The sequence below is a fragment of the Xiphophorus hellerii genome, chromosome 8 (genome assembly GCF_003331165.1).
Source record: "Xiphophorus hellerii strain 12219 chromosome 8, Xiphophorus_hellerii-4.1, whole genome shotgun sequence".
NCBI classification, from domain to species: Eukaryota; Metazoa; Chordata; class Actinopteri; order Cyprinodontiformes; family Poeciliidae; genus Xiphophorus; species Xiphophorus hellerii.
In genome coordinates, this window is record NC_045679.1 from 21662739 (window position 1) to 21678517 (window position 15779).

A 15779-nucleotide genomic window follows, 5' to 3' on the forward strand; every position below is an offset into this window, starting at 1 on the left:
TATTCTCTCATCTTTGCTCCACATCTTCTGGCAAACTTTAAAACTAGACTTCCAAAGTTTTCTTTTAACATTCTTGTCACTCTTCTTGCCAGAGGCAGTTCTTGTAAAAATTGCACCCTGGGCAAACATCTCCGTCTGCCATCTCACCCACAAGCAAACATACATTGCTGAAGAAACCCACCTGAACAAAACCAAAAATCTATGTATTGCAATTTATCAAAAACATTACTAACTGTAACCAGTTTATCTTATATTAATTAATCCAGATAGATAAACATAAATACACAGATGGCCTAATTAAATACTGTAGGTGTTGATCTCAAAAATATATTTGAAATAAATGCATAAATATATTTCAAAACAGTTTTAAAGCATGTGCAATCACTGTAATAGTAGAAGTGTGAGTCCATATGATCCAGATTTGACCAATCTCTATACAACAATGTGCTTTTCACACTCTCCACTTAATTTGGCTCTAATGTTTATTCCAGTAAGCCTGGCATAAATGAGTTACTAGTCTGAAAATCTAAAATGGTGAATTTAAGATGTTCAAACAGAATGAGGACTTTAGAACTGAAGCCTCAAAGTAGACACAATCCTGACTGTTATTACACAGCTGCAATTTAGAGCAAAAATTGCTTGCTGTGTTTCCACTGTGCATGCAACAAGGGGTGCCATTTCAATGCAAATTCTTGTTTTTTTATTTATTGTTTTTGCCTAGTGGTGCCCCCCTGTGGTGTGGCCCCTTAGACAGGAAGTTACAACCCTTCCCTCCCTTCCCCCCACTGTTTCTAAGTGCACACTGTGCAACATCTACACTGAAGATGCACATTTTTAACTGCAAATAGATCATGTTTGACCTGTTTTTATTTTTTTTTAATCTTTTATTTTTTTGGAAAGGTAATAAACAGGCGTGTCAGTTTCAGTTCACATTCTTCAATGTTGTCTGTATAGTAAGCTGCCGGTGAGGCTCTGCGCCCCGAAGGGAGAAGGTTACGGTTGTTTTGCCCCGGCAGGGTGTCAGACAGATGGAAAGACAAAGAAATAAAGAGATGATGTGGTTGACGGCGATTCCTCCGTGGTCTGACCGGCAACAAAACAGAACGAGCGGGCCGGGGATGGGATGGGCCGGTGGAGAAGCAGTTCCCTGAGGAGGAGCTCTATGCTAAAATGGAGACGTGTTCAGGTCCTGTGGGGGGGAAAAAAAACAAAAAAACTACTGCCCACATCCAGATGTTGGGAGCACAGTTGATGACTGGGATGCCTGAAGGGAGTTTTGCCACTGTAAATCTTAATATGTGTATGCGTTTGTCGCGGATTTTCGCTAAATATTTCAAAGTGCTGAGAAGGCAAAGAAAGGGGGGAAAGTGGAAATCAGAATCTGGAGCAGCGGTCCCAAAAGACACGCTCAAGGAGCCCCATTCTCCCCGTTACAACAGAAATAAAACTGTTTGATCTCTGGCGCTCGTGCTTCCATTGTTACACGCTGTAAAGCTCTACCCGCCCAGAGATATTCACTGTAACCACGGCGCTACTGTTGAGGCTAATAAACATGAGCAGATAAATAGGCAGAATCAAAACATTTACTCATGCAACCTGCAACGCACTTAATGCCACCAGGGACTTGCGGCTAATTTGTAGCATTTTCACACACCTTCCCATTGTTAATGAGCACTTTCGGGGAACCAGTTTCTCCTCATCTCATCCTCCGCCTAGCTGCACAGCTAAATGTTTTTATTGCAATTATCTACATCAGCATCTTCCCTCTTGTATCTAGTTCTGACAGATGAAGTTGTGCTGAACTTAAAATTGCTTTTCTTTTTGCACAAAAATTTTAGGTTTACCTGCTAATGATTCTACTTTGCAGATAGAGTCATGCACAAAGCCAAATTAATAGACGCTAGCCATTGTTTTGCACAGTGTCATATCTTTTAGGGCCTAAAAATTCAGCGGATGTCTTGATTGCAGAAGATGACTCTATATGAACTGAACATAATTCTCTTTGGGGGAGGGAGGACAGTGGGTTGGTCAGAATTTTTCCAGTGGACACCCCCTAATTCCCCCCATTGGTTACGCCACTGTGATGGAGTACTTCATCTTTATCGAGAGCTGAGGAGCTGACTCTCAGCCTGGCCGCTTCACAGTCAAATGAACATCTCAGTGCATGCTGAAGGTCATATTCTTTAATAAAATTGTAAATGAATTCAGGCGGTAATGATTTAAACAGGGACTCACCCAGAAGTATCCATTGACAAGATAACTATTAGTCATACACTCCACAAATGTTGAATTGAATTGTAAAAAAAAAAAAAGGGGGGGGAGTGGGGAAGGAGCTAAAACTCTGCAGTTGTCTCCAGACCTTGTGGATGACATGGCATGCATGTCAAATAAGATGGTCTGGACAAATGAGAGTGAAACTGAACTTCCAGTAGAAAACTGGCACCTTGAATGCAACACTCCCTCCTACTATGGAAAATGCTGGTAGCATCATCTTCAACAGTGAAAGAGAAGCCGAAATGGGATATTTTCTGTCTCATTCGTGAAATTTCAATATATATATACAAACATCGATGTTTGTTGGTAGATTTTTCAAAGACTCCTTAGCAGTTAGCTGTACATTGCACATAATTAACACCAACACTTCCACCAGTGGTACCTGTACTACAGTTTGTTGACTAAGGTGTTAGAATGATCGGTGTGTGAGTGCAGTGCTGTCTGTGCGTGTAAGAGCTGCGGCCGGGAAGCATGCGACAACCCATAATCTAAACTTCTCTCCCAACAATTCGATCAAGTCATCTTGGCCGCACTTCTGCCGAGGCAGAGCAGAAAGGACAGGCTTTGATTAGAAACTGACATAATTTTTTTATGGCTTTTGCTTATCGAATGACTAAAAAAAAGAAAAGACAGCGGCAGCTGCTGAATCGATACAATGCTCCGGTTGTTGCCCGAGATTCTCTTCCAGACCGCCTCCTAATGAGTCAGCCCAACTGTGCTTGCAGTGTTGAGCAGCGGGTCGCTCAGCATCGATAACAGACATGAGCAATCTACGGCAGCACACCCTCACGCTGGACAATTCCTTATCACCATGTTCCACCAGCCAACCTATTCATTCCACACAAAAGTGCTCTTTCCTCCGTCCGTCCCTCTTCAGTGTGCCATATTCATATTCCATCCTTCTGTTTTGCTTCGTTCCTGACCCTACCTGTTCTGCTTCTATTACAGATCAAAGAATAAATAATAAAAAGGACCTCGCCCTCCTCTGGATCACAGACAGTAGAAACAGTCGCCACTAATTGCTCACAACAATTAGAAACTATAAGCTGAGTGGGAGTCTGACTAATAAACCAAGCTGGAGAGGGAGAAAGAGAGAGAATACTGTAATAAGAAGCTATAAACATTGGAATAAACCCAGAGCTTTCAAACCACAGAGGTTGAGGAGGTTGGGAAAGAAATTAAATGAGGCATTTGCAGGTTTTAGAGGGTGACTCAGAAATAGGATAAATAGGAGCAGAGGCAGTTGGTTGGTTGGCTGGTTGGCTGGGCTCTACATAAAAGATTGCCCTCAGCATGCTTATAGCTGCCCTTTTTAATGGTGTTTTTGCATTTCCATGCTGCAGCTTTCAAACTATATAAACACACACATCCACACGCACGCATTCTAACTGTGAGGTGCGATGGACAGCACGTCAGTGACTATTGATTTTCACCCTGTTTTTATCTCTCGATAACCTTGCGTCTGTACTACTTGAGTTTTTTTCTCATATTAAACAATTCTTATTGCACAACTAGAAATTTTTTGTATGAACATGTTTTTTTTATTATTACTCTCTCCACAGTATGCCGTTAATAATTGTAACTCTGGCCATGAACTCACCTGGAGTTTTCTTTTTGTTTTTTCAGTCATTTGGATTCCTCTCCAGACAAAATGGTTCATGTGTTGTTTGCTTTAAATGCAAACCTCATCCGTCACTCCAGCTGTTGTTTTTAATCAATAGAAGTAATCTTTGTGCATTTTCAGGGAAAAGATTTGGATGCCTTCTTTTTCTTTTTTTTTCTTTAAATCTAACCTCCTATTCAGACATGCACACACAGCTTCCATTAAGTCTGCACTGTTCGCCCTCCACGTTATTGCCTCCAGGCACTCTAACTTGGAGTCTGGACTTATTATGCCTCTCCCTCGCTGAATTTTGGTGCACTCAGCTTGTGAATTGAGAGGGAATGAGCTCATTCTACCTGTGTCAGCACCAGGAATGGTTATGCTGCAGACGCCTCGGTGAGGAAAGCGTAATGAGGAAGCACCGGAGGTGGACCCTGCTCTGAGGATAGGTTTCTTCCTCTCACCCAATCAAGGCTGAGATGATTTCAGACTCGCACTGCTGCGGGTGAACATATTTATGGAAATGTTTCAACTCCTTTTCTGGAAGAGCCCTCAAGGCTCTTTGTCCTCTCTCAAACTCAATCAAAATCCTCAACTTCTCTCCTCTTATCTCATTCCTTATTTTTGCTGGTGCGAGGCATGTAGCCTCACAGAGTAGTGATATCCCTTTGAAAGATTACAACAGCAGACTTCAATATGTGTGCCTTTAATTTCTTGTGAGAGAGAAAAACTGGAGCACAATTGTAAAGTGGAAAAACTAAAAAGTAAATCTAGTCGTATCTGTCAATCCTTTGTAGTACAACTTCTAGAAGTCACAGAATAAAGTCTTTTGGAGATTGTTTATCCCAGCTTTGCACGTGTAGAGATTCAATTTCATATTTTTTTTTTCTCAATTCTTTCCAAACCCCAGCTCAATCAGATTGGACGTAGAGCATCTGTATCCACCTGTTTTTCAAATCTTGCAACATATTTTCATTGGAGTTGGGTTTGGACTTTGACTGGGATATTGTAAAACCTAAACAAGCTTGAATCTTTTGACCTTGCTGGATGTTTAGATCCACCACCCTGCTAGAAGATGAACCTCTTCAATCTCAAATCGTTTGCTGCCGTCTTCCAGGATTCCCCAGATTTCAGTATGACTAAAAAGCTCCACTTAACTTTTAAGTCATTTCTTATTTTGTTATGAAACACATCTAAAAACAACTTGTGTCGTAAAAAAGACGGAAAAATACATGAGAAGAATATTTAAATGCTGATAGGAACTATGCAAACACAGTCACAGTGACCAGTCTGTCCCCACAACATGATGCTCCCACCACCTTGTTTCAAAGAGTGCATGGTGTGTTCAGGGTCATGTGCATTTTTAAGCCACAGTTAAACCACTTTGCACCAGCTGCTTTGAGAACTTGTAGACGTAAAGAATGTTCCTTTGACTTCTATCCCTGCTTGAGGCGATTCTAATTTTAGACAGTAGATGGTCTGCAGGATTAATCTTCCTGTTTTCAACAACTGATAGCACCAGAGGAGTCTGTAGAGGAAATACATTCTTAATGCAGCTCTAACCACAGAGTTTGGCCTCGAAATTGTTACTTTTTAGTTGTTTTTACAAGTCTACTAAACAGCTGGTGGTAATTACTCCCTGGTGTCTCTTTTGAGCCGTGCATATGTTTTTAAAAGATGCTTTCTGACTCTGTCGTTTTGCATCCTGTTAGTGAGTGTTATCCGTGCGACCACTGTTGCCAAAATGGGGACCGGCTGAAACGGAGGATTACACCCTGGACACTGTTTATTATGTTTTTGTCTTTGATCATTTCCTGATTTGTATTTGTGAATACTTTGAAAACCTGTGCTACTGTCCTTCTGCTTCACAATTACGCGCCGTTGTTCTGTCACTTCAAAACCGAAAAGATGACATAAAAGTGTGACGTGATAAAATACGATAAAAGTTGAGAGGTCATCAGTGCGTTTGAATTGCTTTGTAGCGTACTTATTTAATTGCCAGATTGGATCTTGCACTTATGGCTCCAAACAAAGAAACCATCTGCTTTTGCAGTCATCTGAGGAGAAAGCAATCTGACAGTTTTGTGTCTGGGAAAAACAAACAAAAAAAAAACATCTTTGTTTGCTAAGGAGGAAAAAAAAAACACAACTATTAAGCAAAAAAGAAGAAAAGGGAGATGATGACATTATGGTGGCCGTCGTACCGTTAAGAGGGGAGAGGTTTTGTTATCTGAGCAAATTTAGCCAAAGACGTCTCAGTGCTGTTTTTATCTTCTTCTTCTTCTCCGTCTTTTCCCAGCTGCCTGTCAGAATTGTGGCCGAGCTACATACACTTCGGTGTCTTTTAGCCACTCTGGGATCTCTGTGGTGGCTCGCAGCAGATGCTCGACAGCCAAAGGAATCGGCCATGACGGATGGATGTGTCTGTCCGAGAGGATGGAGGGGTCACCGTGGGTCTCTGCAGTGATGTAGACACTTCCCTCCTCGGCCCCCGTGACGTTTTTAATTAACCTCTTTGGGAGAATCCGTCTTGGTAATCACAGCCTTGAAAGTCCCAGTAAAAGGAATTGTCTGACCTTTTCTTCTGTCCAGTTTATTACTTTACCTTTTTTCTACCTTACATTCAACGACACTACCACACAATGCAGAAGACAACAGAGACAGTAGTCCTTCTGAACTCCCATTTTCTCTCTTTCTTTTCCTTTTCTCTTTCAGGAGTTTGCTCACCTCACTGAAGGTTTTTGCCTTGTCCCCTCTATTCCTCTAAATCCTCCCCCGCTGGAATTTTTTTTACTTCGCGGAAAATAAAAAACAAGTTTATTGATCCCGCCAAGAGGCGATCACGGTTTAATGGCAATTAGACGAGGTAAAACTTATGAGAGTCCTCCGTGTCTCGTCTCAGTGCTCATTTTCTCCTCCTGCGCTAATAGACCTTGTGGCCTCATTATACGGAAGCTGACAAGAAGCATGGACATAAATAAAAATAATCTTATTTTTCACTTTAGACTTCTGAGGGACAAACAGGCCTCAGTACTCCTCAGGGAGAGCCAACTCCTCAGTGTGATGTCCCAGAACAAGCAGATCAAACGCCTCTCCTCTCGGCTTTCTTCCTATCACTCTATTTTGGTTGCCTTCTTTCATGTTGGGGAGCAGTGGCTTAAGTGGCTCTTTTTTGGGGGTGGGGGAGCTCACTGATGGGCTCTCAAATAAAGCCTGCGAAAGCCGGGGAAATAAATTGGTTCATTCTCAGGCTGGGATTTCAGTGGCGCCCCCCACTGTCTGCTTACAGACGGTGTTAGAGCAGTTGCATCATTTCAGTTTATAGGAGTTTTACACATGTTTTATGAACACTCAGTGGATTGAACAGATGGGGTTAAAGACTGATCCATGAGGCCACAGCTCCCCCATGTGGACAACTTGTGCACGACAACGTTTTGATCATGCAAACCTTTGTAGATCTGAAATTGTCTTCCACCATTATCAGTCTGTTTTGTCATATTGTAGCAATAAAGTCAGTACTTAAAAGAATAAAATACAAATGCTTTGTTTGTTCAACCCCTGATTGTTTACTTTAGATTTTGCTTGCAGAAGTTTCAATGTTTGGTAAGTACTACATGCAATTGAAGGTGATCTGGTATGACGAGACCAAAGTTAAAGCTTTTGTCTTTCAGACCCAAAATTTACCTAAATGAATATATACACACCCATTCTGTCCTGGAAATGCCTTAGAACTCCCCAAAATGAGATGGAGTGTCACTGGGTTACAGGATGTCTAGTTCTCCTCTTGTGCCTGTTAACCCATGTAACCTATTCTTGGATAGATGGATGAATGCATGAACAAATAGGGTGACTGATGATAGCTTGAGCTGCTAATACAAGTTGAAGGCATATGCAGTTGCCTTCCAACTTCGCGTGGAGTTTGGATGAAGGTTCTAAGTATCCTGTTGGATTTGTAAGTTTCAAGCAGTGCAGAATGTGTGAATAGAGAATTATTTGGCTTAAGTACTTCTAAGTTTGTACGGGTTTATACATATGTCTGGTTTTACTGTCTCAGCTCTGCCAACATCGGCATGTATCTATTAACTTCGGCCTCTAGGACAATTGGCAGGAATGTTTCTGCTGCGTAGATGTAAGTAAGTGTTTAGTTGTCGAGAGAAATTATCCCTTTCTTGGGGGACAAGAAAGGGACAGTGGTCCTGGGTCAACCACTGTAAGTGGGTGCCATCTATTAGTAGCGAGGTACTTTTTTCCCCCAGACATGCGTTGAGAGCAGACAGCTTTTTTTTTTTTTTTCAGCAGAGCCTGCTTACAGACACTCTATCTCAGATATCTGTGATATTTACCGGTTCTAGTTCTGGGAAATTGCTTGCGCTTCTCCCATATTCCTCATCAGGCAGGTAACCAGAGTGGTGAGTCATTGTCTGGCAGTCTCTAAACTCTTGGGTACAGACAAGGTTATTCTACATTGTAGCATTGTGTTGGTCTAACAGCTGACAGTTTTTGCTCTGCGTTCAGTTATAGTCAACTAGTACAGCAAAGTAAAATACTGTAAAAGAAATATTGAAAGAAAGAAGGCTGATACTACAACACTGTGATATAATACAGTACATTTTGGGGTTTCTTTAATGCCTTGGTAGGTTTTCAATTTTGTACTGGAGCTACAGAATGTGATTTTTATACTATAAAAATATTACATTAAAACCCTTTTTTTCTGTATTAAAACAATAATGGAGCATCTACTTTAAATATGTTTCTTATACTTTTGTAGCTAAATAATGGGTTTCCTGTGATTCATTTTGCAGTATGATAAACTGTAGGTGCCTACAGGCTAGCTGAGCTTTTCTAGTAGTTCATAATTACTAGTAGTATGTAATTGCTATAATATTATACTATTGTTTAATATAATTATTTGTATGATTATACAACATAACATTCAGTTCTGGTCTGGATACAATACATGTTATTATTATTATTAATAATATTTAATTCATGATATGCAGCTCTTGTAAAACCTTTGTACTTCACGCAGAAATTATAGAATGAACGACATTTTACAGCCATCACAAACAAGTCTGCAGGCAGAGAACTATTAGTCATAAACACACCAAAGCCATTATAATCAAGGCTATCACTCGTTTTATAGGCAATCTGCAATATTGTTGGCCTGCACTACTGTTGCAGGAAGTGTGCCGCCAACCAATATGTGGGATATTTATTAACGCTTCAGTCGTTGTTCTGGCGGTTCGGCACACTACCGGGGTCACCACGGAAAACGAACAAACAAACCGACAGAACACCTTCTCTATGGTAACTACCTGTCATTCAGCGCTGTGTCGGAAGACTTTTGCTGCAGTTACGATGGAGTTGGTGCTTTGGTGGTGGCACAGAGTGCCTCGGCTACAGCGTTGGCACAGACGGGCTTTTCTGAACCGAACAGCCCGCTTGATGGTGATGGAGGCAACTTTGGTAAGAGGACTGATAGGTGTGCAGAGAGAGAGAAGTTATTCTCTCAAGCTCCGACTTAGTCTGTAACTTCTACAGTTATGTAGGAAGCTGAAACTGGTTCACGATTACAGCTCCCGATTTGAAAGGGCTGCTCCACCTAAATTTTCACTACTTTAATCCGCTATGGCTTAAAAATACACCTGAATTCTTCAAAACTTGACTAGAGTATTCTACACTGATAGCAAAATATTTAAATCCCAGTCTGTGATTTCTGAAACCTTTATTTGATTTGTAAAAGTTCAATGAACGGTGATTTCATCACTTTTTTTTTTTGCATCTGCACAGCAGTAGAATTGGTGTATACCTCAAAAAATACAATGCTCTGCGATTTATGAAACCTTTATTTGATGTTACTAGTTCTCATAAATGCTTTTGTGTGTTTGAGTACAACAAGAAAGAAGGTGAAACAAAAACGGCTGAAACTACGGAGCCCCCTAGGGGACATGGGGATTTTTTTTTTTCTTTTGTGTTGCCTCACAAAACCTTTGCGTTCCCAAGCAATATGCTTACTGTAATATTTTCTGGTCTGTTTTGTATACTGTCACGAATGTCAATTTAACATTTCAAATATATACACATTTAAAGAGCCTCAGTGAAAACGTGTTTATTTGGTGCTAAACAAATTGATTGAAAATCGATTTATCCTCTGCATGTTTATGTTTTTTTTTGGGGTGAGGCTGAGATGGAACTGCACATGAAAACGGCCCTTTAATAGCCATTCAGACTATCAACACAAAAGAGTCAGAATCCAAACTGTCAGATGACTCATTACCACATGATAATAACTTAAAAATAGTCCAAATATTTTTGGATGTATTTTTTCTTTCTTTCCTACTTATAGAAAGTTTCTGTTTATGCCTTAGGTTTGTGGTGCATTTCTGTCTATCTATTTCTATCTAGAAAAAAAATATAAAACTTCAGATATTTCACAAAGCCATATTAACATACAGTACAGACCAAAAGTTTGGACACACCTTTTAATCCAATGAGTTTCCTTTATTTTCATGACTATTGACATTGTAGATTCACACTGAAGGCATCAAAACTATGAATAACACATGTGGAAATATGCACTAAACAAAAAAGTGTAAAACAACTGAAAATACCTCTTATATTCTAGTTTCTTCAAAGTAGCAACCTTTTGCTGTGATTACTGCTTTGCACACACTCTGCATTTTCTTGATGAGCTTCAAGAGGTAGTCACCTGAAATGGTTTTCACTTCATGGGTGTGCCCTGTCAGGTTAATAAGTGGGATTTCTTGCCTTATAAATAGTCATGAAAATAAAGAAAACCCATTGAATTAGAAAGGTGTGTCCAAACTTTTGGTCTGTACTGTACATGGAAAAACCTTACGAAAACCTCACATAATAACAGAAAGTACGGTGGCCACCGTAAGAAAGGCTTACAGTATTCAGTTATGCCGTATGAAATGATCAGTAACGCAAAAGAAACAAAAATCCTCCATGTCCCCCCAGGGGGCTCCGTATGAAACGTTCTTCTTATGCACATCTCACCCTCTCTAGTGGATGATCCTGTCCATTTCCGTGTATCCTGATGTGAGGTCCATCGTGAATGTTCTTCACGCAACTTTCACAGGAAACCATGGTTCGACATATGATTCTGTCCTTCTCATCAGCTGTCCCAATGAGCAGGCAGCGCAGGATATTGGCAGGTACAGCAAATTTTACGGGTTTTGGGGGGGGGGGGTTATCGTTGGGAGAGATTTACAGTAGAATAGCATTGTGTCAGACTTTATTGCAACAGTTTTTGGAGATTTAAGTATTTCTGAAAAATTGTGAAAATATTTGTTTCATGTCAGTGGGTTTTAGAAGATTTTTTTCTGATTAAATCTGTAATTTAGTCAAAGTGATGTAACCAATACAAAGTTAATCATCTCAGTCCAACTTTGGAAAAAAACAATGTTGAACCACTAACTCAAGAGTTGTATTTATTCCCTTGTTGTTTTTAGAGAAATTATAGCCACACAGTTCTTTCTCTCAATGTAATAAAGTCACAAAAACTGAAGTTTTTCTGCTTTTTTCACAAAAACTGAAAAACTGTTCAGTCACAAAAACTGAACATAATGACTTTTCATTATGTTCAGTTTAGTGAAAGTCATTCATTATGACTTTAGTGAATCAATAAAGTCTACACTATTAGACTTTATTGATACACTATTAGACTTTATTGATTCATTTTCTCAGATTTTTACAAAAAAAAAAAACACAAAATCAAATGATTAATACAGAAATGTTAGATTATGACCAACTAAATCATTTGGTAGACCATTCGCTTCACAGGTGCCACAAAAAGTTCATTACCAAACAAGTTGGTTGATTTCTTAGCACTTATATTCAAGCATATTAGCAGAATGTTGAGTTGAAGGAAAATGTGTCAAGAGGCACATAAATATCAACTCTGCTGACATTTACTGTATCGCTTCCAGTCAGTTTTGATTCAAAGGTCATGCCTTTTGTGTTGATCCATTGTGTTTTTCAGCCAGTTTCCTACCAGAAAACTAGGAGGTTTAGTTAGGTGCCGGTTTAATTAACCAATTGAATTTTGCGCCAGCTTCCACTGCCAAAAGTACCAGTTCCTGCTTTATGGACTTTGGTATCAATGAGCTTGATGTTCCAGCAAAGTCACCAGATCTCAACTCCTGGTAACACTTTATTGGACAGTTAGTGAATAAGATTGTCATGACACCGTCATAAACATCACATAACATCTGTCATGAATATGAGTAAGTCTTCATGAATATTTATGACTGTTGTCATAAAGTGTCATTCGGTAAATCATGACACTTTTAGTACAAAGTTGACATTATTCAAAATGTCTTCGTTATGACAACTTGTCATTAACCAAGAAATCATGATCTGACATAAATTTGTTATAAAAGTATTACTGATTAAACTTTAAAAATTATGTAACTTTATGTTATTAAAGATAAAGTTTAATCAGTTTAATTATGATTTCTCGGTTAATGTCAAGTTGTCATAACAAAGGCATTTTGAATAATGTCAACTTTGTATTAAAAGTGTGACGATTTACCGAATGACACTTTATGACAACAGTCATAAATATTCATGAAGACTTACTCATGTTCATAACAGGTGTTATGTGATGTTTATGACGGTGTCATGACAGTCTTATTCACAACCCATCAAACAAAGTGTTTACCAACTCCTTAAAGAATCCAAAGAGTGTGGAGATGGGAATAACTTTTGAGCTGAAGTTCACTATTACAGCAACTCCACAGCAGGGCAACAAACTGATTATCTCATTGTCATGCTGCCTTGATGCAGTTATTTCTGCCAAAAGACTTATGACAAAGAACTGAGTACATAAACTCAGACTGAGTCAAACAGAACAGCTGTGTCTTTATCAGTTTAAATATGGTTGTAAAGAAAAAAAAAATCTGCTGGATTATATCTTTAAAATTGAGGTACATTTGATTTTTATACTTTCTTTTTACCTCTCAGCCAACTGTTTTTCTCTGCCTTTTTTCTTTATCAGATCTGTAATGGAAAAAAACCTGGCAGCCAGAGTGAACATTCTCCCCGGGAACACAGCAATGTAAATCCCACACGAGCCGGAGGAAAAAATGTTCCCTTCTTTCTTGCACACAATCACTAAAGTTCTAATTGGTTTTCCCCATGAGTAAGCTCTTAGCTCCCCAATGTGGTCATGCTTTTTACATGGATAAATTAACATTCCTGTTTATGGGTAACTACAAAAAGAAAGGAAGTCTAAAAAAAGCTGAAGACTGTGTTTTAGTTATTAACTCAACATAGGTTTTCCGTAGAACCAGAGAACACATGTACCATGCTTTCAGAAAAACAGGCTTCGACTGAAATAAACACTATGTACAGTTGAAATCAGATATTTACATGCATACATTTTTTCTTCACTGTCTGAAGTAAAATTAGGCCAAACTTCTCCTGTTTTAGATTAGTTGGAATTAGCCAATTTATTCCTATTTGACAAATGTCAGAAAATGTATCGAGAAAATTTTTAGAGTTTTCTTTTGTAACTTTCTTTGAATTCAGAAGTTTCCATACAATTGGTCAGAAATCGGGGATATTTGTCTTTTAAGCTGGAAGACTTTGATCACACCCTTTGGGTGCAAGGAAGTCAGCTTTTGAAATAAAGTCACTGGATGTTTGTAACCCTATATTATATTAAATTAAAATAAAAATAACTTTGAACACTTCTGTTTTTTCTATATAAGCCTTCTTTGCTAGAAGGCCCAGTCAAAGTCCACCCCTAAATCCAGATGTGAATATGTGGTTTGACTTCAAAATTTATCTAATCTGAAGGAACTTCAGTTATTTCGCAAAGAGAAATTGGGGGAAAACAATTCAGAGATCAGTATGTATAGTATAGACGCAGGGGGATCAGAACAAATGCACACCACACTTTTCAGATATTTTAGCTCAAAATGGTTTATACCTGCATTTTCTTTGGTTTCTTTTTATTGTCCTAACAGCATCTTGCCACTGCTGCAGCTTTCTATTCTGTTATGTTTTGTGGTTCATCAGGTACAAATGGAAAAGTAAAACCCAAGTTGGAAGTGGTATCCTGATTGTAAGCCGTTTTCAATTCATTCCAGTTCACTGTTTTCAATTCTGGAACAGAACACGCGTTTTTAACTGTGCTGTGTCGTTGCAGCTGGTGAAAACACTGTCCACGATCAGGGCAGTTGAAGCTCATATCAGGTAAAAAGATTAAAAAGGTTTTTTTTTTACTTGTTATCATATGTCAATTCATTTGCTTTTAGAACTTTTTGTAAAATTTCAACAAGTATGTTAAAAAGGAAGACATAAATAAAGAAAATGTATATAATTTAAAAGGTAATGTCAGTGAATATCAAGCATGTCATTATAGGAACGGGTCTGAGCAAATTCTATTAACAGTTAGACCATACTTGTTTTAGCAGGACAATTAGTCTTCTTCCATCCACGTAGCCTGCCTGTTTGACTGGCAATCCCTGCTATAAACTAAATAGCAAGTTTATAAATTTTGCAGCTGATGAGTAAATGAGTAATACAACAGTTCCTGGATGGCAACAAGTGATGAACAATTCACCAATCTGTTCTTGACAATGTTTCACTTTGTATCACTTGTTATAAGTAGTTCCAAATTGCTTGTTTGTTGCAAAAATGTCATCCCCTAATGCTAGCTCGTTCATTGGCGTCTTAAAAGCATGTGCATATTGCGTAATGTTGTGGCTTAAGTAAGAATCAGTCTGGTTTCTTTTACGCATCAGGCTTAAAACTTGCATTTGACAACTCTTGATCACTTAGTAGGATTTTAAACTCTTTGCTATTTTCTGGCTCCCTTCAAGGTCCATCAATCCCTGTGCGAAACTAGAAGCCAAGTTTTTCGTAGGACGGTACTCGGCTTTGCACGAAGCGGATAACGACATATTTCCATTAAGACTGATAAAGGCTTGAAATCAAAGCCAGTTACATCGTGAACAGCAATCAGACAAGAACAACTGAGCCGCGTGTGTGCACGCTATCGTTCAAAGTTCTCCAAAAATGTTCTGCATAGTTCATGTTTGTTACTGATATTTATCTGTTTTGTTGTTCATAGAAGAGAAATAAAGTTTTTTATTGGAAGACATGTTTCTGACACTTTGTTGCCATGGAAATTGAAACAGTTTTTAAGGCAAAGGGATATCCAATTGGGTATCCATCTATTTTAAAATTTAGTCAAAAGGAGGAAAATTTGTGTTTTATAAGCAAATTTCAGATTAGTTTTGTTGTGTGTGATCTCTAAATCAGGTTCAAATAACATTCTTTGTTAAACTACTTTTACAGACATATTTTTTGTACTTATTAAACTTCTGACAACTCATGTTTTTACCAATATTACCAGAAATGCCAGAGTTAATTTAAATGTGTTCATTTACAGTCCTAGAATTTAAGCATAGTTTACAACGTTTTCAATCGAAACGCTATTCTAGCAGCTTGATGTTACCTGTTGGTTTTATCCATTCCCATCCCCATTTATTTGATGCATGTGTTAGACCTTTACCCCGTTGGAACACCAAACTCTTAAATTCTTAGCACAAATAGTATCAAAGGTTTGAGCTAGATTAGTGATGTTTAGGGTTAGGTGTGCAGCAAAGGCTTTGATTTGTGTCACTCTTACTTTAGATTTACTAATAAAACTGCCAGTGTGATGCATTTAAAGATGCCTAAACCAAGAACAGGAAGAAGAAAATAAAAAATAATTTCTTTTGTCTTAGGCCCAGCCATTCTGCACACATTCAGAGCAGGTCCATGAACAAGCTGCCCTATTTTGATCACTGGCTGATAAGTGTGTGGACCATTAGTTTTTAATTCAAACAAAATTCATGTCTTATTTCCATACCTCTTATAGTCACAA

The 15779-nt window shown here is 38.7% G+C and overlaps 1 protein-coding gene across 1 annotated transcript; it reads left to right on the top strand.

Annotated features, from left to right (window-relative positions):
- Nucleotides 1-9198: 9198 nt before the first annotated feature.
- Nucleotides 9199-14980, top strand: LOC116725027 (protein CutA homolog). The gene is made up of 6 exons (XM_032570891.1): nt 9199-9343; nt 10907-11055; nt 12900-12959; nt 13925-13970; nt 14055-14101; nt 14731-14980. The coding sequence occupies exons 1-6, from the start codon at nt 9236-9238 to the stop codon at nt 14837-14839; spliced, it is 519 nt and encodes a 172-aa protein (XP_032426782.1). The 5' UTR covers nt 9199-9235; the 3' UTR covers nt 14840-14980.
- Nucleotides 14981-15779: the final 799 nt, after the last annotated feature.

What these genes read in the sequence shown, in the direction of transcription:
- LOC116725027 (XM_032570891.1), top strand. Translation starts at nt 9,236, where the DNA reads ATGGAGTTGGTGCTTTGGTGGTGGCACAGAGTGCCTCGGCTACAGCGT. An exon ending in CTCCCCGGGAACACAGCAAT is followed by an intron (nt 12,960 to 13,924) that starts GTAAATCCCACA and finishes GTGGTTCATCAG; the next exon opens with GTACAAATGGAAAAGTAAAA. An exon ending in TTGGAAGTGGTATCCTGATT is followed by an intron (nt 13,971 to 14,054) that starts GTAAGCCGTTTT and finishes GTGTCGTTGCAG; the next exon opens with CTGGTGAAAACACTGTCCAC.